The 23,275-nt window shown below is 45.3% G+C and overlaps 1 protein-coding gene across 1 annotated transcript in view; it reads left to right on the forward strand.

The window, feature by feature from the left end:
* The window catches only part of LOC138521762 (E3 ubiquitin-protein ligase TRIM39-like), a 1,417,788-nt gene that overhangs the window by 1,362,223 nt on the left and 32,290 nt on the right, over window positions 1-23,275 (forward strand). Inside the window, exon 6 of the mRNA XM_069634827.1 lies at window positions 18,649-18,770. Within this exon, the coding sequence (XP_069490928.1) occupies window positions 18,649-18,770 (122 nt within the window). The remainder of the gene's footprint in view (window positions 1-18,648; window positions 18,771-23,275) is intronic.

Below are 23,275 nucleotides of genomic sequence, written 5' to 3' on the forward strand. Positions count from 1 at the left end.
TTCTGTAGCACCGATGAAACCACCTCTAAGGAGTTTCTTATACCAGTATTAAACACAACATCCATTTCCTCCCCCAGCCCGCGTCCACTTTGTAATGTTGCAACCTCATTGGACGATGTTGTCTTAGTGTGGAGGTCCATCGGGATTTGGGCTAGGGCTGTGCGGACTCTCTCCGGCGAAACAACTACAAAAATATCCTTGTGTTGTTGGGCGACAAACAGATTTTCAATCAAGTGCGTACCTGGACTTATAGGCAGGTCGGCAGTTTCGCTTACCTCCCTTTCTTCGGCACTTGAGGCACTGCCCACACCAGAGGCCACTGTGGCGGAAAGCCCCACCAGCTCAGCAGGGCTTCGCAAACGACTGACCTGGCGCGCCTCCGCCAGATTCAGCTGACGCTGCAGCGCTGGAGAATCCTCGCTGTTAGAACCGAAGGCAGACGCGGCCTCGCCATGCCCCCCAGCTTCATCGGGTGCGACTGAGGCCACCGTCGCAACTGCCGCTGCTGAATTGGCGTCCCCAAGCATCGATGCCGGGGCCTCCAGGGCTGCCCCACACCCCCCGGACAGCGGCATCAGCACAGCACCTGCCCCAACCTCAACCAAAATGGGCGCATCAGCCCACACAGTACGATCGTTATCATTAACCGTGTTGTCTACATTTTCCGTGTTGATTGATGTTTGAGAGAGCTTTGGGAGAAGGGGCAGAGTAGCAGAGACCGGGCATACTTGTAAATTCACAGAACGTACAGTTAGATCATGAGTTAATACAGAGGGCGCTGTAGGTACTGTAGGAGTAGCTTCAAAAACATCCTCTAGCATACCAGATGCCGGTTCCTCAGTTAATTCTGTTATGGAACCGCATGAGAAGTACTGGCTCACCTGTTGTTGTCGTGCCCGCTTAACAGGATACTCTTCTTGTGTGGCCATGCGTTTTACTTGAACTCTAGTCTTAGAAGATAGAATGGCTGGACCCATCCTTCTCGGCTCACAGTGGGATGGCACCCCGCGCCACTCGCCAAACAGCCAAACATATGCTCCTCGCCCTTGCACCTTAGGGCTTACGCCGCAAGGGCGTGGGAGGCGGCCTTATGTGGGCTGACCCACTGATGGAATTAAAGGCACACGCACCTCCAGGCAACTCCAGGTGCCACAAACTGGATACTGGGAAACACAGAAAATGGAGTAGTTTGGGGAGAGAAAGTTCAGTCCTTACTCACTCGCCACAGCCAAACAGATGCTCCTCGCCCTTGCTCCTTAGAGCTCAGGCAACCTCTAATCCATTTCATCTATCCACACATTGGTTTTGTCCACTTTTCCTCCAATATCGGCACCCATTCTCCGAATCTCCTCCAATAATGAGGCAATGTCCCTCTTTGTAAACACAGGGTCCTCACCTCCCTCCGACATGTTCACAGTTGGGGTAGTGCCTCTCGCTCCCATACTCCCTGGATATTCAAATTGCCCCAGCTTCGACTTCCAGTCCATGTAAAAATCAGGGCCCTCTGTCTGGGCTAGGCCGGCCACCAACCCCAGACCTCTCCTCTGCTCTGCTGGAGACTCCCTCCAACCACCCCTGTACCAACAAAACCCTCCTTCGGGGGCATCATCTTCCAGGCGGCCTAAGGGATAGCAGGCGGTAAGACTCGCCAGCCCAATCTGGTCCTCCCGCATACCTGTCTGCCGTATAGTCTACCCTATCCCAGCCGCCTGTCAGTCCCTGTTAGGTTCTTGGTCCCCCATAGCAGATGTCCACTCAATTCAGAGGTCTGCACCATTGATGTACTCCTTCTTGGGGCACTGGAGGGCCTTTCCTCCACACTTGGAGCCCCTCCTTACAGTCCCATGCCTCCAGAAGACAAGTTATCTCACTCTTCCTGTGGGCCATTGCCTGGGGTCCGCTTGCAAGCCGCTAAGAACTGGTCACGGCTGGTGACTCGAAAGGTGGACACACACCCTAGGCCGAAGCCCCAGGGGCCCACATCTTCCCCAACTGTCACTGGGCCAAAAATAGCATGTATGTTCTATCACTGGTAATCACAAGGCAATGGCTCCGCAAAAGGCATACAATTTAAAAATGACGAGTGGAAAGTTTAGAGCATGCTCCAGCCAAATGACACATGGGAAAACTTGCAATTTTCTAAATTCCCGTTTTAAATTACCCAAAGGTTTTTAATAAAAACAGGTGAAATACTCTGATTTGGAGTGCGGTTGGGCTGGGGGATAGAGGTATATCACAGGGGTACTATAGAAGTGAAAATAGGTCTCTAGCTATGAAACTGGATGAGTTATGCAAGATATAAAAAGGTGCGCTTTGAGCAAAACTAAGCCGTGAAATAGGAAAGGAAATCTGTTGTGACAAGAACAGTTTTACTTTAAACTATAGTATTCAGACTAGACCACCAAAGATGGACACAGTAAGATCCAAGGTTGATTCACGAGTTCAATCCTGTCACTCCAGCGCCCAACCCTAGCGGAAACCAGTCCGATCACTCGAAATATGACTAATGGTTTAGGATTATACAAGACAAAATTAAAGAGAGATGGCGCTAGCACTTAAAAATTAAGGACAGGATGCAAGGATAACAGTTTCAACAAGTTATTAGGGTAAGATAGGATTGCTTAGAGAGTGGGATAAGGACAAAGGCAAGACAAGATAGGCTATGTATTTCTAAAGGGTAGGGATTATACTCACAGTCCACTTTCTAGTTTTGGGATTTGTGGACAGTCAACAGGTTCTGGTCACCACACGGCTCGCGCCTGGCAAAATACAGCTGGGCAAGGTCTGGCCACTGCGTAGCGAACAGCTGGGCAATTTGGGTCACTGGATGGTAATTCTCCTGGCAAAGGACAGCTGAATGGCAGGATTGCAGTGGGCATGCAGGTAGTGGGCAGCAAGCCAGGCTAGTCCCAGGATGCAAAAGGTACCGCAGCTTTCCCCTTTTTGTTAATGGGAGATTAGTGGGTTTATTCTGGATCAATGGCCTTTCTGGGAATAGGACCAGCACTGCTTAGGCCGTGCAGTTGGGATCAGCAAGATGGCTGGAGAAGATCAGGAACGCAGCACAGGAACTTCCGGAAGAGTGTCTGTCTAGAGTCTTGTCAGGGACTCTTATTTATAATGCATAGTGACATCATCAAAGTATGTGGCTGGGCAGGCTTAGCTAAACAAACCTCTAAACCACTGGATTGGTCAGGGGTGATTGTCCCCGCCTTGCTCTCAGCTGGTTGGATTTTGAGAGAATGATGTCAGATTTATGATGTGAGTTTTACAATGTCCAAAAACCTCCCACAGTTACTTTAGCTAAAATCAGATTTTGCCACAAATGGTACATTTATACAGTTGAAGTCTCTTAGCAACTTACATAAACAGGTTACATATTTTATGCAAACCATTCCACTCCAATTCTGAAATCTGTGAGACATTGTTTCGCCCTTGCAATACTTTTTGGTAATTTTGAGTATGAAAGATTCGGCCTAAAATTCTGTAACTTTATACACATGTGTGGATTATCATAAGGGAGGTAAGTATTAAAATTTGCACTGGCATCGTGGATACTTTACTTATAATCCCCAATGCTTTGCCATTTCTGTCCCCAAGGTGTCAGTGAATTCTATAATGTCTCAAATTATAAACCACAAAATCACTTTTCAACAGCAAAATGTTCACATTTTTACAAAGTCCTGCTGCAGAGATAAATGTCTTTACATTTTTATTAAGTAATAGGGCCTCATTACGAGTTATGCTGGTAAGGGAAAAATGATGCCGGTATGTAAATACCGGCATCATTTAACGTTCCGTAGCATTCTGACCCACAAACCCGGTATTAACGGCACCGTTATTTACGGTGCCGCTAATAGCGGCACAGGCGCGTACACGCGCCTCCTCAGGTAGTAAATACCGGCATGCCGGTAATAGGGGGCAATCACAACCCACGCAAACATGCAAATACCGGCATCGCGAACACGGTAATAACGGGCTGCATGATGCCGGAAAAACAGGCATCGCGGACCACCCGCAAACAGCAACCAAGATACAAGGCAGCTGCCACAGGTGCACACAATCCCCACAGGTGGAGTCAAAGGAGGCTGTGCCAGTATGAACTGAGCACACCCACACGCCGCAACCCCCCCCCCCGGCGTAGCCAATGCAGAGTTGGCCATCACAAAAGGCGCACAATGAAACACCACACCCCTTCCCACACCAAAATGCCACCACTAGCACCATCAAACATGGTGCAGGAGGACCCGCCCATAGTGATACAACCACAGCAGCAACAACAGGCAGCACAGAGGAGACGCAGGAGGAGAAGGAGGGCGAGACATGGCCAGCAATCACCACCAGCGCAGCCACCAGTGCCACGTAGGCAGCCACCAATCCCTTGCACCAGACCCAGCCCATGTAAACCAACCCCTGAGCAGACGCACACCCTGGACCGGTTGGACCGTGACACCATCACCACCATAGTGGACATGACACAGAATGACATTGCCAGCCACATCGAGATACGCACTGCCATCCCCCCACCAATAAAGGTGGTTACTGTGCAACACTACCTGGCCCCAGGCACCTACCAACACACAGTGGACCAGCTGCATGGCATTTCACAACCACTACTCTCACGCATGCTGGACCACGTGCCTGGCAGCCTGGTGAGTTGCACAACTGTCCCATGGCTGTGCTGTGGGGACCTGATCAGTGCAGATGCAGAAGGGGGGGCTACTGCACCTGGGTGGCAAGGGGGGGAATAGTGCACCTGGGTGGCAGTAGCCAGTGAGTGGACAGTGCATGCCGAGCCAAACACTCCAGACCTGAACTCGCCAAACCGAACCCGACACATCACTGGGCCACAAATGCCAAACTATGCATATGGATGACGACAAGTAAGAGCCACAACCAGGCCACCATGGCAATGTCAAGCAATGCAGGACTGAACAGGATGGTAACCCTGGCAATGTGGCCAGTGTGAGCATGCATAATTGTGAGCATGCATAGAATACACATCATGAATTGGAGGCCAAACATTGCCGCACTAACACAGCACATCTGCCTCAGCATGCATGTTTACACCCTGCATCATCTATCAAACCACATCCAGTGTCCCACACCTCATTACAGTATCCATAGCATCTATGTGACTATTGCGTATACGTACAGGGACATGTGCATGCCCACAGCAAATAGCTGCCGCCATGACTGAGTGCCCTGAAAGTTGGCAAGTCAGAGTGACACACACCTATTCCAATCTGCCTGCAGGTGATGGAGGATATACCTTCAGGCCGTGGCTACTTACCCCAATGCGTAACCGCTGAACTGGCATGGATAGGAGTACAATCGCGTGCACACTCGTACCCGTGTTCTGCCTGAGCATACCTTTGGCCTGTGAAAGCGCGGTTACGATGCCAATGCAGTTCTGGTGGTGCACTCCTATATAGGCCTGAGGGGGTGGCAAATATCACCATGGCCTGTGTCATGCTGCACAACATGTGCGTCCGGAGGAATGTACCACTGCCAACTGACATAGACATGCATGGGCCGGGTGACCATGAAGGGGATAGAGAAGGAGGCGAAGGAGCCCCCCTGCCAGTACATGAAGCACGGGATGGCCATGCTGTACGCCAAGCACTAATCCACGTGTACATCTGAAACGCACGGACCATGAAAGCAATGTTCCAGTGACACACTGGCTGCATGTGGGCATGCACACTTGTATACTTAGCAGTTCACAACTGTACGCTATCACACATTGAATGTACATGCACAAAATTAAGAATGTCCAGCCATTGAATTGCTTGCAAACAACGGGTGTATTATTCACATACACGTGATAATATTAACATTCCCCTCCAAACACCCCAGTGAACCCCCCCTCCCACCAGATGCTAAGTGTCCCCATGTGTGCATCGGACAGTGCTCCCTTCCACAATGTGTCCTGCCACAATGTCATTGTCCGTGCATTCATTTCTTTTGCATCTTGGTGTTGGGTGGTGCCATGGCCGGCCGTCGTGCGCTCCTCCTCATGTGACGCACCGGACTGGATTGGGCCGAGGTGGCAGGGGTAGTTGTGGCGGAAGTGTCAATTCTCAATGGACTGCCTGTGTCAAGGTGTGGCCGCTGCATTGGAGCGTTACCTGCACGGATGGCCTCCGCGAGTGTCCCCATGCACTCCTGGAAGGCACGCGTGGATGCCTCCACTGCTGCAGTATTGGCTGCTATTGCCCTCACGATGGCACTCATGGCCTCTCTGCTTGCGTCTACCTGCTGCTGCATGATCTGGAGCATGGACTCCTGCCGGGCCTCGACCCTTGTCAGGCGGGTCTCGAATGATGTGACGTCCACAGGTCTGCAGGTTGCTGGCAGGGTGGAGGAGGGCAGAGTGGAGGAGGGCAGAGTGGAGGAGGGCAGAGTGGAGGAGGGCAGAGTCGTGCCTTGCAGGGTGGTGGTAGGCGGCTGCGCGGAGCCATCCTCTGGGGCACTGTCCTCGAACAGCGCAGTGTCTGATTCACCGAGGTCTGAATCATGCAGGCACGGATTGTCGAAGCACTCAGACTCTGCTAGAGGTTGGGGGCTGGCAATTGGGCTTGGGGTGGGTGTGCCAGACATCATGTCTGATTCCTCTTCCACCTCTGTGGACACAACGTCCTTGGTGGCTTGCGGCAGGGCTACCACTGTTGTGGTTTTTGGTTGTTGGTCAGTGGGTGCAGATGTTCCCTGCAGGGTTGGTGCCTTGCGTGGCATGCTGGCTTTGGCAGATGACTTCTCCTTGGACGGTTGTGTTGGGGTGTCCCTGGACCCCTTTTGTGCACTGGACGTGCTCGCACCCCTGTCCACTGGTCTACCTTCATCGTCAGTACCTGGGGGATAGAAGAGATGGGGTCATCAGTGATGTGGTCAATTGGCGGCTGTGATGTATTGTGGTGGGATGTGTCCATGCATTCAGCCATCATTTCATTTCTGGTTTGTTGCTTTGGGTGTACTGAAGGGGTATGTGGGGGATCAATGCATGGCTGGTGGTGTAGCATTAGTTTGGTCTCTGTGTGGTGGGTGCATGGGCATGGTTGGGTCATGTGGCACCTCTGTTGGGATTGGGGTTGTCACTCTGCGTCCATGTGGTGCGGGAAGTGACGATGATTGATCTATGGGTATGTTGATGCATCGCCTTGCCCACTCTAACTTCCCCATCAGTTGGGCCACATCATGTGTCGTGATAAGTGGTTGTGATGGTACACTCACCTTCCTCTGTGGTGATTGCCGCCCTGACCTCCTGATCTCCGATCCCCTCAATGCTTTCGGTGTTGATGAAGCGACTTGCCGTCTCCTCCCATGGCATCAATTGGACTGGGGAGTGTGGCCCACCGCCTGTCGCCCTTGCGGTTCTCCGATTTTCGGACAGGGTCCTCCGGACACGGAGGCGGAGGTCGTCCCACCGCTTCCGGCAGTCACGCACACTCCTTGGGGCGCACCCCACTGCTGTCACCCTCTGCGCTAACTCGAGCCAGACCTCCTTTTTGCGGGTTTGGGCCGCATGCTTGAGGTCTGTGCAGCGTATTACGTCCGCATGCTTTTCCAGTGTGTTGGCGAGCATGGTGAGCTCAGCGTCCGAGAACCGCTGCTTCCTCTTCCTCTGGGTGGATTTCCTGCTGGCCTTGGACATGGTGATGCTCTCCTGACACACGACGACACGGGAGGAGTGTTGGTTGTGGAGGATTGCAATGGATTGTGTTTTTAAAGATGGCCACCGGCCCATTTCCCGTTCCTGTGCGATGACGTAATTTCCGGGTCCATTTTTTGCGACCACGGTAATACCACGCCGGTATTACCGTGCCGGTATTTACGGGTTAGTGTGAGGCGATAGCGCAATGGGCGGGCCCCGCGATGCCGGTATAGGGGGCTTGGAGGCCCTTTACCTGCATGGGGGAATGCGCGTGCTCGCGCACTCGTAGTCACCCGCTATTGGCGGGTTCATACGTGCACGGACCCGCTCATTCCGGCATGCCGGTAATGAACACGGTTTTACCGGCAAACTCGTAATGAGGCCCATAGTCTTTGGAAGCAAATGGTTGTCCTTTGTCCGCCACTGGACCATTTTTTTTTCTTCAGCTACCACCAACTGTCATTTTCTCCAGAGTAGGGTGGGGTTTCCCACCTTGATTGAAGGTTGATTGCGCCTTCCCCACTTCACACTTCACACTTCCTTGCCCTGGGAGTTCCATTGTCAGAGGGTTCAGCCCAGACCAGATTCTGTCCAACCTAGTAATTATCACGGAGGTGTTAGTATCTACTGAGAGTTGATGGTGGTTCCCTTTCTTGGGGGAAGCCTTAGTTGTGCCAACTGGAATAACCTGTTTTTTGGAAGCTTACAAAATCTAGCCAAGGCAGTTTAAAACCTTTATTTTCTTTTATTTGGTCCTGAATCAAAAAAACAAGCCTGTTGAATAGACATCCCATATGTGTTTCCCAGCAGCCAGCCCCTTCACAATGCTAGGCACAGAAAAGCTTTCATTCAACATTTTACTTTCTTTTAAAACTGGCATTTATTTTTCTTTAGTTTGCAAAGCCCATTTTACACACATGTGGTGCAAGCTGCTAGCACTGTGCTTCTTAAATTCATTTTTTTTTACTTTCCATCCAGATTCCCACACTATTTTGCAGCCATAGTTATTTTCTTGTCGGCAGTAGTTTATTTGAAGTACAGATGCACTGAACGTGACATAGCCCAGATAGCTGTAGTTTCTTTGAACTACTGAACTTCGATACTTTGTAAAAAAAATTAATGTGCTTCCTGTGCGGGTAAATGAAGTTTCTTTGTTGATTCTTCACAGATTTGGTTTGACAGAGCCTCTCATTCAGGGGTCATGCTTGGTTTTGCTGAATGAAAATGGGGATATGAATGGGCATGGCATGGCCTTATTAATAACAGTAGTTTGAGGAAGAACAGATGAAAATAGCGTCAGAGCAGCATCATTTTTAAAGGTGAAAGGCTTCCTTTTTCAATGGGGACTTTGGGCTTTCAGCAAAGCACCCTTTTCACTCTATTTCTTTTGTACATGTAAGACACACTGGCAAGCTCCCTCAGTGTGTCCCCTTGTTGCATCCTACCCAATATGTGCTTGACAAGATGGTGCAGGCATCTTTTTGTTGCTGCACAACGCAGTTTTGAGGTTGTGGTGCTCACTGGAACCAGCGCAACCATTTTGCTGTTTCTGCTGAAGCACAGCTTGGTTTTGGAGAAATTATGTTCAATGGCTCAATGTAGCCCACAGTTGTCAGTATTTCTTTCATTGTTGGGCACAATTCAGCCGCATCCAAGATGCAACTGTATAAGTATCATAGTATAGGATTTAGATGTTTCAAGAATAATTGATAGAATGAGGTGAGGCATTGGATGGCCCTACCGCTTACTCTACCACAAAGAGCGGTGCTGTTCAAGATGCTAGCCCTCCCTCGCTGTCTATACATCCTACAGAACCCGCCCACTTCATATACACACAAAGGAGTTCTGCAAAGTAGACAGGATACTTAGGAGGCTACTATGGCGAGGAGGACATCCGTGAATTGCTCTGCGCACCCTCCAACGCTCTATATGGGAAGGAGGCATAGGGATCCTGCACTTACAGACATACTATTGGGCCGCACAGATGGCGGTCGTAAACGACTTACTACATGGCAGCATTAGTCTCCCGCACATCCATGCAGAGGTTAACGCAAGACAAGGAATCTCTGCACAAGAAAGTCTTTACCAAACCATACAGCACCCACCCCCCAACACAATGGCATTCACACAGCACAGATCTGGGTGGAAGCACACAAGCACATAGGGTGGGGAGGGAAAGTCACCCTTGTTCAGCCCTGTGGAAAAACAGATATCTACCTGAAATTAATGTACTCCCGAAGTGGGCGAACTGGGAAATAGCCGGAATTGCAAAGATCAGTGATGTAAGAAAGGAGGGCAATATAATACCCTTTGAGTCTCTAGCAACCCAGTTTGGTCTCCCATTAGCAGAACATTACATTACAGACAATTATCTCATGCACTGAGAGCACACCTGTCAGAACTTTCCGACTAGCCTGAATGTACACCGATTGAAAGAAACATTGTCCTAGACCGAGTAGAAGTAAAGACAACCTCAGTAATGTATAGTGTGATATCCTCTTTTGCCACATCGTACCTCTGCAATTAAAAAGCCAAGTGGGAAAGCAATGTTGGCTTATTACAACTGGAAGACTGGACCACAGCCCTAATGTACCCCAGAGAAACCGCCATAACCGCCAGAATCAGGCTTGTACAACTTAACATATTACATAGAGTATACTACCCACGAGTGGCACTGCACCGGTGGGGTAACACCATGCATGCAAGCTGTCATCGGGAGGAGGGAACCTTCTTCCATACCCTATGGGAATGCCCACAAATTCAAGGTTTTTGGCAGAGGTGTTGCGATAGACTGTCGTCGGTCATGGGTCGTTGTTCCCATGGACCCTAAGCTGTTAGTGTTGGGAGTGGAAGAGAATGGTGAGATGTCCCGTTTTGAAAAGCTACTGTTTTCAACTGCCAATGGTCTGGCCAAAAGAAACATAGCTCAACTGTGGGGCTCAGATGCTGTCCCGCAATATGATCAGTGGGTGACGGATTTGGATGCGTGTATTGCAATGGAGCACAGAGTCTACACAGCTAGAGGATGCCCTGGGAAGGTGCTTAAGATTTAGCAAAGATGGGAAGACTGTCAGTAACTGTATAATATGACCTGTGGGTCACCATGTGTAAAACCATGCTACAAAATGTATACACAAGGCAAAGAACCCGATTGAGTCATGCTAAAAAACAGATAATAGTGAATTCAGTCTGCAACCCGTGTGCTATGTATGTAAGTTGTTAATGTGTTGTTTGTTATTGTTTTCAACAACAAGAAAATCAATAAAATGTATTTAAAAAAAGAATGATTGATAGAATTCCACTGGTAAAATGTTTAAACCTGGGCTTTTCCCATGTGTTAGTTGATCAATGGCAACAAATACTTCCTCCAGTGAAACTTGATTATCTTCAATTAATAATTTCCCCGAAAAGTCTATTGCCATTTGCGTAGGATTAATATATTCTGCGTATATTAAATTGAAAAAGATTATCTAAAACGCATATTTCATAATTTTTCGTTATAGATGTTTCTTTCTCCACAATTAGATTCTCAATTGGTATATGTTCTATCATTCCTTTTAATTTTCTGGCTAATAATCTCCCACCTTTATTCCCTTTTTTCCAAATGCATGTTTAGTATAACATATAGTTTTTTCAGCAAGTTAATTAATTTTAGTTTCTAGAAGTGAGCTCATTTTTTATCTCACATTTATCATTTTCTCTTCCTTTAAGTGGACATCTTTTTGTATTATTTTTTTAGATTAGCTCCAATAACGACAAATCTGTTAACCCTTTTTTATGTTGAAAGTAAGCCCCTGAACACTCACAGCATAGGAAATACAACCTGCTACGGAAGAAAAGCCCAAGTCGATCTTGTAAGGATAACTAGTTTGATCTCATGCGCAGTTGAGACCAACAGCAAAGAACTCTGCTGCTAAGAATGTTCTGCCATAGAGAGGTACAAGCAGAAACTTACAAAGTGAAACATCGTCATAACTGACGCAGTACATACAGTAAAAACGTGCGCAGCTGATTGGATGGACCATATAAAGGTGCTGCATTTATCAATATGGGATGGAGGTTTATTGGTCCCAGCTCAGTCCGTGGGTGCTGCGGGGCAAATCTTCTTCTCACGTCAAAGGTCAGAAAACAAATTAATTATACTCCTACTATACAGCATGTTTATCACTCATACTGTGCACTTGGCAGGCTTCAAAATGGACACACAGGGGGTTCCACCAGGGTACTCTAACCTTCACACACACATTTCGCTCACTCCCTCTGCACCATCCGGCCTCAAGGTCTGCGCCCCCATTTTGAACTATAATTTATCCCCCCCCCAGCACCTCGCAATACAAATCACATGATTGCAGCTTCAACGACACACCCTGTCCATCCTCTTTGAACATTTCAGGACTTGTCACTTTGGGGTTGGTGGTCAAAGGGCACCTGGTGTCATGGAATTTGGGGATATTAGGGTTCATTCAGTTTTATGGGCTATAACTTGTGGTTACTCAGGAATGGGCCGGGTCATGCTTTGGCCAAAGTGAAATAACATGCACACCAGGCACCGGCCTCTGATCGCGGCCTTGTAGGGCACATTCATTTTGGGTGAAAGACACATCTTTGCAACACTTTTCTATTATCAAAACTTTGTATATGCATTGACAACTGTTTGAAGAAAGGACTCCTTATAATGCACAGGAAAATTGAGACTACAGTTAAATGATTGTTAGCCCTTGTAATATCTCCAAATATTAGCCTGCCTTCTTTGTCTTTAATTACTTTATCTATAATAATTTTTAGGTGAAATAGTGAACTGATTTTTTAAGAAAAAGTGGAGGGTTTACCCCTAGCTTGATGCCACTCGGTAATTCCACCATTGCTAATTCTGCCAAAAATCTGCAATGGAGTCCTATTGCGGATGTTTGGTGGAATTGCCACTTTTGGAGGAAAAGTGCACAATTTACCTCTAGCATCAAGTTGGAGGTAAATCCTCCACTTTTTGTCCAAAGATTGGCAGAGTTACCACTCAGTAATTCTGCCAACGGTAATTCAACAAAAACCAGTGCAGGAAAAATTGAGGTAATTGCGTTACGGCTCAAAACAATGGCAGCAACCAAATTACCTCAATTTTCCTCCATGCCAAACTTGGAATGAGTCCCTTAGTATTTAAGAATTTTCTTTCCCACTTTCTCTTTCACCACAGAGAACAATCTTCTTTTTGCCACTATATCGTTGCTTAAATCACCAAATATCATGATTTTATGTCCTCTTCATGACAGGTCTCCCAATTCTCGTGCTGTTGTCAGAATCATCTCTTTTAAAGAAAACTTGAAAAACCTTATTTTTTTTTTATTTTTTTTTTTTTATTTGTTTTTTTAATCTAAAAGATTTTTTAACAAACGGCAGCAAGAACTGCCCGTCAAATTTGGAAAACCTTATACTAAGTGTTGAGGTTTCTTTCCCATAAAAGGTTTAGGGCCCAGCGATCTACAGATCCTTCTATATCTCTAGTGTGTCTAGGATTCAAATAGAGTATTTTAGATGGGCTTTTTAAAAATAATTTCTGTAGGGTTACCACATGCAACATCTTTGGGAAAACTAGCTATACTTTTTGTTCTGAAATGTAGGGAACAAGCCTTTCCTTCCGTAGTTGTAGTTCTCTAATTTGACATGTCATCTTCAATATTTTATCATCAGTAGCAGTCAGCTGTTCCTCCAAAGTGTTAACTTTAGATGCCAGCACCTGATGTTTTTCTTCTGAGTTAAAGATTTTCGCTTTGATTTCTGCCTTGTCTGATGCAACTTTAGTAAGCAGTTCCAAAAATCGATCTTCCTTTCCTCCTTTGCTTGTTATATATTTGTTTTTTTTATTTTTCAGCAGTCGCTGCATTAGTCTGACATGATGACGGTATTGCGGTGTGCGCAGTGAAATGAATATGTCATGACATTGCCACACACTGACATTCACCACAAACTTTTTCTTTAAGATGGCAGTTTTATTCATTTATACAGCTTGCTTATACAGGATACCAGTTTTGGCCCTGTAGGAACCATTCCTTAGAGGACTTTGTATATACACTTTGTATCCCACATCAAGCCATGGAGTAAGCTTGCTTGAATTTTCATAGATGAGCATTTGAACTAAGAATATGTTATTGTTGCATATAAGATTCTTTTTATATCAACGGTGGGTTATTGTCAGATTTGCGGATAATGTTTTCCTATTTGTTTAGTTAGTAGCATCCTTCAAATTATGTTTATGATTAGATTACATTACTATTCATGCATGTAGTTCAGGAGTTTTCTTACTGCATTGAACATATGAAACATATGGATTGCACATATTTTAGCATTTATAGAATGGGATAAAGTTAAAATACTATTCTTTGTAGGTTATAGCTTTATGTTTCTGATGATGGTATTTTATCAAAATGCATTTAGCTTTGGATTGACGGATGACTATTTGTGTTGGTGGAACAAGAATTGGGATCTATTCTATGTTTCATTCATTGAGGTTTTTCTGAAGCTGTGTTGGAATTTGTTTGGCACCATTCTACGTTTATTGACTTACTGGATCACAAATGGACTTTTGATACTGGAGTGCTTATTGCATAGTTTTAGATTTGCTCATGATTATATTGTGGAATTTGTCAATTACTGATAGATGAAGTGAAGAAACATTGTTTCATGGAGAAACATTTTTCAAACAATTGAAGGTCATCTGCAGGACTAGATGGCCAGACGTATGTTGTGCCCCTTTCCTCTTTTTTGGTTTCTACACTGAAGGAGGAGGTGACTATGCACCTCAACACTGGATAGGAATTAAGCCCTTTGTTGTAGGACATTACATTTCAGGGACGAGTAGAATGCTGTTGGGAGAGCTAGAAACATTAAATTGTCAGAAGCCTCCATGAAAACCCTCAGGGAATACCTTCAGATAGATGTATGAAATTGTATCTCTGGGAGAGTAGAGGAGTATATGATGGAAGTTTGTGAGGAACTTCACTAGCAGTGGGTACCTACTGTTTTAGGAGTTCTGAATTTTGTTGACAGCCAAATGTGCGTGAGCAACCTAAGAAGTAATGCTTCACAATAAAAGGTTAAGTATGAAAGGTAGGTATGAAATTGGAGCAAGCATCTCCTTGCTCCTCTGTTAATTAACATGCACTCCATGCAGGACTGCTTATCAGAAGGTCTAAGGCTAATACTGATTGTTAATCTCGGCACATTAGCCTGACCAATGTCACTGGAGAAAACATTTCTGCTAGAAATTATTTTCTCCTAATCCTCCTTTGGGTTGTAGGTCATATGGGCGAAAACAAAAGGATCAAATGCCTTTTGATCGACAGTAAAATGATAGAAAAAAAGGTTTGATATTTTTTAAAAACAAATTATGGGGGGGTTCCCCCCCAAGCCCCCGTTTTCTTTATTTAAAACATTTTTCTACCAACCCAAACTAAAAAATGTATATAAATAAATAAATTAAAAAATTCGACCTTTTTTTTCGACCATTTGACCGTCGTTCAAATGGTCATTCGATCCTTTCTTTTCGACCATTTGACTCGACACCAATCCTTTGCAGGAGAGACGCTGCACAATATAAACCATAACTACTTCATCGTCACTGAGCAATTCTATGCAAAGAACATTGTAGAAAAAAAGACCAAATATTAACTGAGCTCTTTGGGTAACAGGTATGTTATTTAGAATGACTCCGAAATGCACTGACATTATTACAAATCCAAAATAATACATATATGTATGCAGAAAAATACACCGGAGCAGAGAAGCAGTCCTGTGCATGACCTGTTGATCACAATGTACCTTACACTTTTTCAGCCGTCCACAACTTTTTTGTTGTGGCACTTGCAAGCAGGAAGTTCGAGGAATGGAAGGTACACCCTTACAGTATCCATAAGGGGTGAGTTAATCCACCAAGCAGGCATAATCCCATTCAAATTAAAATGATTAACGTTGTTATTGGTGATTTATACAGCGCATTGGACCGGTGATCGAACCTGCATGGAACAGCATAGTCCTGTTCTTAAGGCAGGATTGTTGCCCCTGAGCAATCCTGTAAGCACTTTCTCTAATTAAAATAATCAATAATGGAGAGAGGAGTTCCTGACAGTGTAGTGCACGCACTAACTGCAGTTGCTGAGGCACCACTTGAGGCTAGCCTTGAGAGGGGGAAGACATATTTGCAGGGGGAATAGGAGTGTAGACAGGGTAGGGCATCTGTCAATGCCTATTCAGCGGTCAGCAGCCGCGCTGTAGGGCGCACACTCCCGCTATGCCATACACATCGGGAACCAGGAAGCTCGCCCAACTTCTGGTTTCTGACTGCGTAGAGCGAGGGAGCCAGGTGGCCTGGAGAGAAGCATAGGAGACAGTGTTGTGTCGAGTCAGGAGAGAAACAAGTAAGGGGAAAAAATGTTTGGCAGGGAGTGTGTGCATGTGAGTGGGTGTCTGCAAGTGTGCGTATATTAAGGAATGCATGGTGAATGATGTGCATGGGTGCAAGTGCTAATGTGAATGGGAATGCAGTGTGAATATTCTGGGTACTCGTGTGAATGGCGTGTGTGTGTGTCTGTGTGTGTGTGTCTGTGTGTGTGTGTGTGTGTTACTACAATGGGCTGGCAGCCTGGATGTTTTTTTGACTAGTGTTAAGAAGAAAGTCAGCATGATGAGTGGTCTGACATGGGTGAGGGGAGGGCATGTGTGAAGCCAGCAATGACATGTTTTCTTAATGTGGCATGACATTTTTTACTTGTGTAAAGGACAAAACCAATATGAAGATAGTTCTTACATGGGGCAGTGGGGGTGAGGGGGCATTTGTGCCCCCTCTAAGGATATGTTTTCTTACAGCGGATACCATTTTTTAATGGTGTTAGGGGGCATATTTGCCTATGGTCACCCCTTTCTGTAATTACTTAGCAGGCTGAAGAACAATGGTCTGGAGAGTTGCCCAGAGCTATGCCAGGGGTTGAGATTAATTCTAGACCTTCCAACCATCACCTCATTTGTTTTACTTAGTCACACCTAGTAAAATGGGTATGCCCAGACGTGAGTCCCGAGCCTGTTTGCATTAGAGACCCAAGCTACTCCTCACTGATGATGCCCAATAAGGCTGAAACATGTCTGAGGTTACTTGTGGTCTCGTGAAAAAGAGATGTGGCCAAGCAGTACTGGCTGGACTGCCTCTTTTGGAGTGGGACACAAAGCCTGATTTGCATATGGACTTTGCCCTTTCTGTAATGACTTAGCAGGCTGAAGATAGTTGGTCTAGAGAGTAGCCCAGACAAATGTCAGAGGCTGAGATTAATTCTAAGTCTTTCACTTAGGGAACAAGTACAACATGATGAGGGTTCTTATATGGCGATGAGCATATGTATAGCGATCAAGGACATCTTTTTTTACTGTGCCATTGCTTTTTCACTACTGGCATTAAGGGGGCAATTGAGTATTTTCCTATGTAGGGGATACCAGCATATAGAGCCATCATGAACATGTGTTCTTATAGTATCATTACTGGGATTATGGGCAAACCAAACATGCTTATGCTCTAATGTGTGAATGCTGGCATAAACATGTGCACCAGCATGGGCATGCATGGGCACAATCGGCATGAAAATGTTTTTATGCTGGCAAAATACTGGCATATAGTTGGCAAAGACATTATGAAAAAGCATTGGAAAGTGCTGTGCATTGTTGGTGACCTGGCATCTAATGGATTTTTTTCAGGTTTTAATTCTAAACGGTGTGGCTTTTTACCTAATCTTTTCACAGAAAGTGTGCTGTAAAACTCACCATTCTAACCTATTTTTTTTTATTCTCTGTGCGAGAACCTCCCCAAATCTTCCTTAGTTGGTTCAGGCTCCCTCGCTATGTGCGGTCGCTCCTGCACATTCGGCCATGGGAAGAACAAACCCCCTTCCGTCTGCGGAACTCTCTTTGGGTGGGCCTAGCGACAATAGATACAAGTGTCACCTGTTAAACTTTCCTGACTACGCCTCTGCCAGGGAAGTGAGGGGAAAAGGCTTAGAGGCAAGGCAGGCTCCCGTTCAAATTAAAGTAAGTGTTTAACAGTTAAATTGTCTCTTACAAAAGTACATACATAACTGAAAGACCGAGTTAAAACCTGAATGCACAGTAACGAATAATCAGAATGTTTGGGACGGCAAACAATTTATCTGATATATCGAGCAGCAAAGAAGTGAAAGAGGGACTCATTACTTGAGCTTTTATGTGCTGCAGCCTTTGCTGATTGTGTGTTCTTAGGTCATGACCCAACTCATGACCCAACTCATTAGGAGCCTCCATTTCGAGTTGGTCTTTGAAAGTATAACAGATAGAAAAAAACGCAGGACATGATAACATAGTCTATTAAAGTATTGAACTAATAGCAACACACTAATACATCTACATATCACCCAGAATGGCAGTAATGCTGTAATGTTTCATATCCTCACTTAACTTTATTGACCTGACTGTACCATTGTCACACTAGATGGTTAGCTTTCTTGTGATACTCCATGCATTGAAGATATTTAGAAATTATAAATAGGCAAAATGTAATGCTTGAAACAGAATTGGGAGGCACATAGAACACAGTAGCTGCAGGAAGCTATCTAAATAGCTTGCACAACATGGCACCATCGAAATGCAACAATAGAGGGATTCACAAAAGGTTCGGCATGACAGAGCAGCTGAGTCCCCTCTAAGTATGTAGCTTCAAAAGGCTGAGAGGGAGCAGGTGCACTCTCTCCAGAACTAAACATGTTTTTATTGTGTCGCATGGAGGGGATCCAGAGTGTTTGCTACCTTGCACTGTTGGTTTCTATTAACAAATAATTTACTTTTGGTAAAGGAATTCTTTTTGGTAACACGTTCTTAGACTCATTGGTGAAGCACAGTTGCATCACATGAGCCTCTACAACGTTTGTACAGGAATGCATTGTGCCTATGGACTTGCTTTGATACTCACAGCACTTTTCTTTGTCTCTTAGGTGTGAGGCCATAAAGATGGAACCTCCGGAGCTGTTCAACGTCGAGGTTAAGAACAACATCTGCAATCTGCCACGGCAATACCTAATCCTACGTGAGATGGCTAAGAGCAAAGTTAACCTGGGTATGCAACTGTCCACCATGGGCGCCTTTACTAGGGCTGGTAACTGTGACAGAATTCATTAATAACCTAGTGTCTTCTTCTAGGGCCTGTCACTGCGACATATTAATAACCTAGCCACTCCTCCTAGGGACTATCACTGTAACAATCAATCAGAATTAATAACACAGCTTCTCCAAAACCTAATGCCTGCCAGTGTGCCAGAGGTCATTATTAACTTAGCTACTCCTTCTAAAACTCGTCACTGTGAATTAGTAATTGATAACATAGGTTTTCAATTACTAGGTTCTGTCACTGTAAAAAAAGCAAATAAATATCCTTGCCTTTCCTCCCAAGTCAAGTTACATTGAATAAGTAAATAACAAGTGCACTTGTAGTTCCTTGTCCTAGGGCCTGACACTTTCTCATTGTGATAGCATCACAGTATATTACCAGAAATTCCTCTGGAGGGCTTTTAAATAATGTTCTCTCCTTTCAAAGGGAACACGCTTGGGAATAGTCTAGTGGCCCACTTTAAACATAATGGGAAAAGAGGGAGAGTCATTGTTGGCGATACTCTTATCATCAACTTGTTGGGAAGTCTGCTCCAAAGATACTAGACAAATATAGCAAAAGGTACTGAAATGTATAACCCCTAGTATGCAAACCCTCCATCACAGGACCAGATAGCACGCTCCTCTATGTTAAAGGCCCCATGGTCCAACTGCCAGTTCCCGTTTTTTGCCTGGTGACCGGGTCGAAGTGCTTCTAGCGTCTACTTTGGGTGTAATTTAGTATCTATATTTTTGGTCATTTTCGCATTTTTAACAAAGAGGACTACTTTTTCTTTTCAGAGCATGGGGCTTATAACTCACAAGCTTTTTGATTTTTCTTTTAATAAAGGATGACTTTATTTTAATTGGCTTTTCATTTAAAACTTTTTATTAAATTGTATTTTGGCAATACCTACTTTACTGCTTGGGCTCACATGCCACATGTCTCTGACTTTAAGGCATGCATCTAGCGCACATGCACCTTCTTGGCTGGTGACCCACATCAAGCATGCACCACAATCCCCCTGCATCCTTCATCCAGTGCTTTTTTATACCACAGACTTTCCGGAATTCTCTTCAGCATGTCCATGCAAAATGTAGAGATCCAGTACCAAAGTCAGCAGGGAGATGTATCCTTAACTGCTGCACTCCAACATAGGTAATGGGGTGCCAGAGTGGCTCCAACCACTACTCACTGTGGGTGGGTGAAGAGTCTGTTGTTACCGCTCCGAAAGGCACATCTCCATTTCGTGGCATTTTGAAGTGCTGTTCAAGGGCTGTTGGTTCTGGATCTCCAGGCACACTGGTACTTTCCAGGCCTATCAATGGGTACAGTGTGATCACCAATAATCCCATAGTGTCGGACTCCCTTTTTATATCTAGGCAAAGTCGTTTAAGTACTGAAGAAGGACATTGCGACTTTGGCTCAGCTCCGTGAAGGATTCCCCTGTCCTGGGGTTGATCATTCTTCATCCGGATCCCCCAACCAGGCACGGGTATTAGTTCTGATTTATCTTTTGGAGGTTGAGCTCCTCTCCCTCAATAAATCTGGTGCTCTGGTGTCCCGCAATGTCCCTCCGGTGCTTCCTGCAATAGCTGCTTTTACACTTTTAAAACTGCACATGTGCAGTGTAAATGCAAAAGGAGGACACATGACTCTAAACGTAGGACAAGCAAGATCAGTCGCCCTGATGCCAGAGTTGTTTTCCTAAAACAGAGGCAGCACTAAGTCAAGTAAGAGTCAAAGGAGCATCTCTCTCTTCTTTGAATTAGCTTCTGCTCTGACACCTGAGGAGGTTGTTTTTTCAGCTGCTCTAGAGTGTTCTCAAGGTTTATGGATTGGGATCCCTGATCATGTGATGGATTTGTTTCCAGACATAGTGCAAACTCCCCATATGCCCAGTAGTTTTTGTCCATTTTAAAGTGGTCTCCAACATGCCCTACAATAACTAACAGGTTTTGCCCAACATTCAGCGTCCACAGCTGGTGATATTTTATATCCCGCAGCTTTCAGGCTCTTGGGTGCGAGTTCAGTCTTTTCCGGCCGTAAACAAGTCTCTGAATGTTTTTGTGGACTCTACGTGTTCACCACTTTCTTTTTATTGTTCCTCTGAGGCAGAGGATGATGGTATTAGTGTCCCTTGGTCACAGTCAGGTTGGCTCCTCAGTGTTCATTCCTTGAATACATTCCTGCACCTGCTGTCTGAAAAGCTCAAGGGCAGAGTTACTTCTACTCTACTTCAGCTGCAGATCACAGCCCACTTAATAGCCAGTCCTTCAAGCTCAAGAGTTGCATAGTTCTTCTCTCGAGGAAATAATGTTCTACTGACATAAAGGATAGGATGTTCTATACCATCATGACACTTTGAACAAAACTGCCCCTAGACCAGTATGTGATGCATCAGTCTGTAGGATAAATTCCCTATTGAAGTCTGCCACCTTCAATACGGGTTCACCGTATAAGATACGTTTCAATTTATCAAAACACACTTGATCCTCTGGGCGCCATTTAAGTTTCTGGGGTTCTGTATTTCTAAGTTTTTTCTGTTAGAAGGGAAGTGATGGATGATGCAAAGTTAGGGTTGAATCTCCTATAATATCCAACTAGATCCACAAAGGCTCTTAGTACTTTCTTGATCTTAGGGGCTTGGGTTTCTTCAATGGCTCTAACCTTTTCAGTTTGGGGCTAGACCAATCCATTTCCTACAAAGAAGCCTAGGTATTTCACTGCAGAACTGGATAGATGGCATTTCTTTGGATTTGCAATAAGTCCAATGTTCCTTAGACCTCGGGTAACCAGGTATAAATGGGACATATGTTCTTTCCACAATTTACTGTGGATGATAATGTAATCAATATAAACTCTGCAAAAAGAAGCATATGGTCTAAGAACTTGATCCATCAATCTTTGAAAGGTGGCCTGGGCCCCATGTTGAGCCTTGAATTGAAACAAACCTATAAGTGTGGAAAAGGCTGTTTTTGGTTTATCGGAGGGGTTGACTGGAACTTGCCAAAATCCTTTAGTCAGCTAATTTGTGGAAAGATATACTGCATCTCCCAACCTGTTAATAAGATCGTCTATCCTAGGCATGGGATAACTATCGAATTGCGATACTTAATTAACGTTTCTGAAGCCAATACAAAATCACCATGACTTGTCCTGTTTTAGCGACTAGTACAACAGGAGAGTGCCAAGGGCTTTGTGAAGTTTTGATAGGATTGGCGTTTAACATGGCTTCTAACTCTTCTTGAATATATGTTTTCCTACTCTCAGGAATTCGGTAAGGCTTTAGATGTACAACCTTTCCTGGAGGGGTATGAATATAATGGAACACTCATTTAACTTCCCTGGTTTAGTTCTAAATATGTCAGGGAATTGTTGTAGAAGGTCCATTAGATCTTGTTTTTGGTTTTGTGCCAAATCTGTGGAAATTCATTTGTTAGTGTAATTTTCATCACTCAGTAGGCTGGTTAACATTACTGAGATATCTTGAAAGGGACTTTCTCTCCACTCTATAAGAAGGTTAATATGATAGATGTGAGTTTTAGTTTTTCTATCTGGTTGTGAGACTCGATAGTTGGAAGGTCCTGTTTGTTCTATGATCTCATAGGGTCCATGCCATCTAGAGAGTATTTTGTTTTCAGAGGAGGGAAGTAGGATACCTTTTGACCCACGGAAAAATATGTTCTCACTGCTTTCTTATCATAGTATTCCTTCTGATGTTCTTGGGTTTAACCATATTAGTCTGTACTATAGCTCAAACGGCTGCCATGTTATTTCAATCGCTGGTCGGGTTGAGATAAGGGCAGGATAGCTTTTTTCTGTCTCTTCCCATGTTTCCCGTAAGATATCTAGCACATCTCTTGGTTCTCTCTCATACAATAACTCATCAGGGGAGACCGCAGTAGAAGACTGAGGTGTTTTTCTAAAGGCAAATAGGGCCCATGGTATCATAACATCCCAATCTTTTGCAATTGCTTCTACTAACTTCTTTAACCCCTTAAGTGCCACCGACGAGCCGGCTCGTCAGTGGAAAGCGGTCCACGTTGCCACCGACAAGCCGGCTCGTCGGTTTTGGCACTCTGCTTTGCTCGATCCCTGCAACGCAGCTGTAATCCAACCCCCGGGCTATGTGAGGGGGAGGTCCCCTCTCACTGCCGGGGGCTGGATTACCTTCAGTTTCATGTCGGCGTGCGTAACTGAAAGTAAAATCACTGCAGCAGCCATTTTCGGCTGTTGCGGTGAAGAGAGAAGGTAAGAGACCTTCTTGCTCCGTCTCGATCTCCGGCTATATTTCAAGCCGGAGATCGAGGCGGGTATTGTTGGAAAGGGGAGATTCTCCCCTTTACAACGATACCCATTGTGTGGCATTGCTGCCCGCGGATCGGGCGCAGGGCACGCGATCCTCGGGCAGCAATGCCACCGGATCAATACAGATCCGTTTGTGATGCGGGGGGAGGGAGGGCTGCTTACTA

This window comes from Ambystoma mexicanum, chromosome 13 (assembly GCF_040938575.1).
Source record: "Ambystoma mexicanum isolate Mex_15411 chromosome 13, UKY_AmexF1_1, whole genome shotgun sequence".
Taxonomy (NCBI): Eukaryota; Metazoa; Chordata; class Amphibia; order Caudata; family Ambystomatidae; genus Ambystoma; species Ambystoma mexicanum.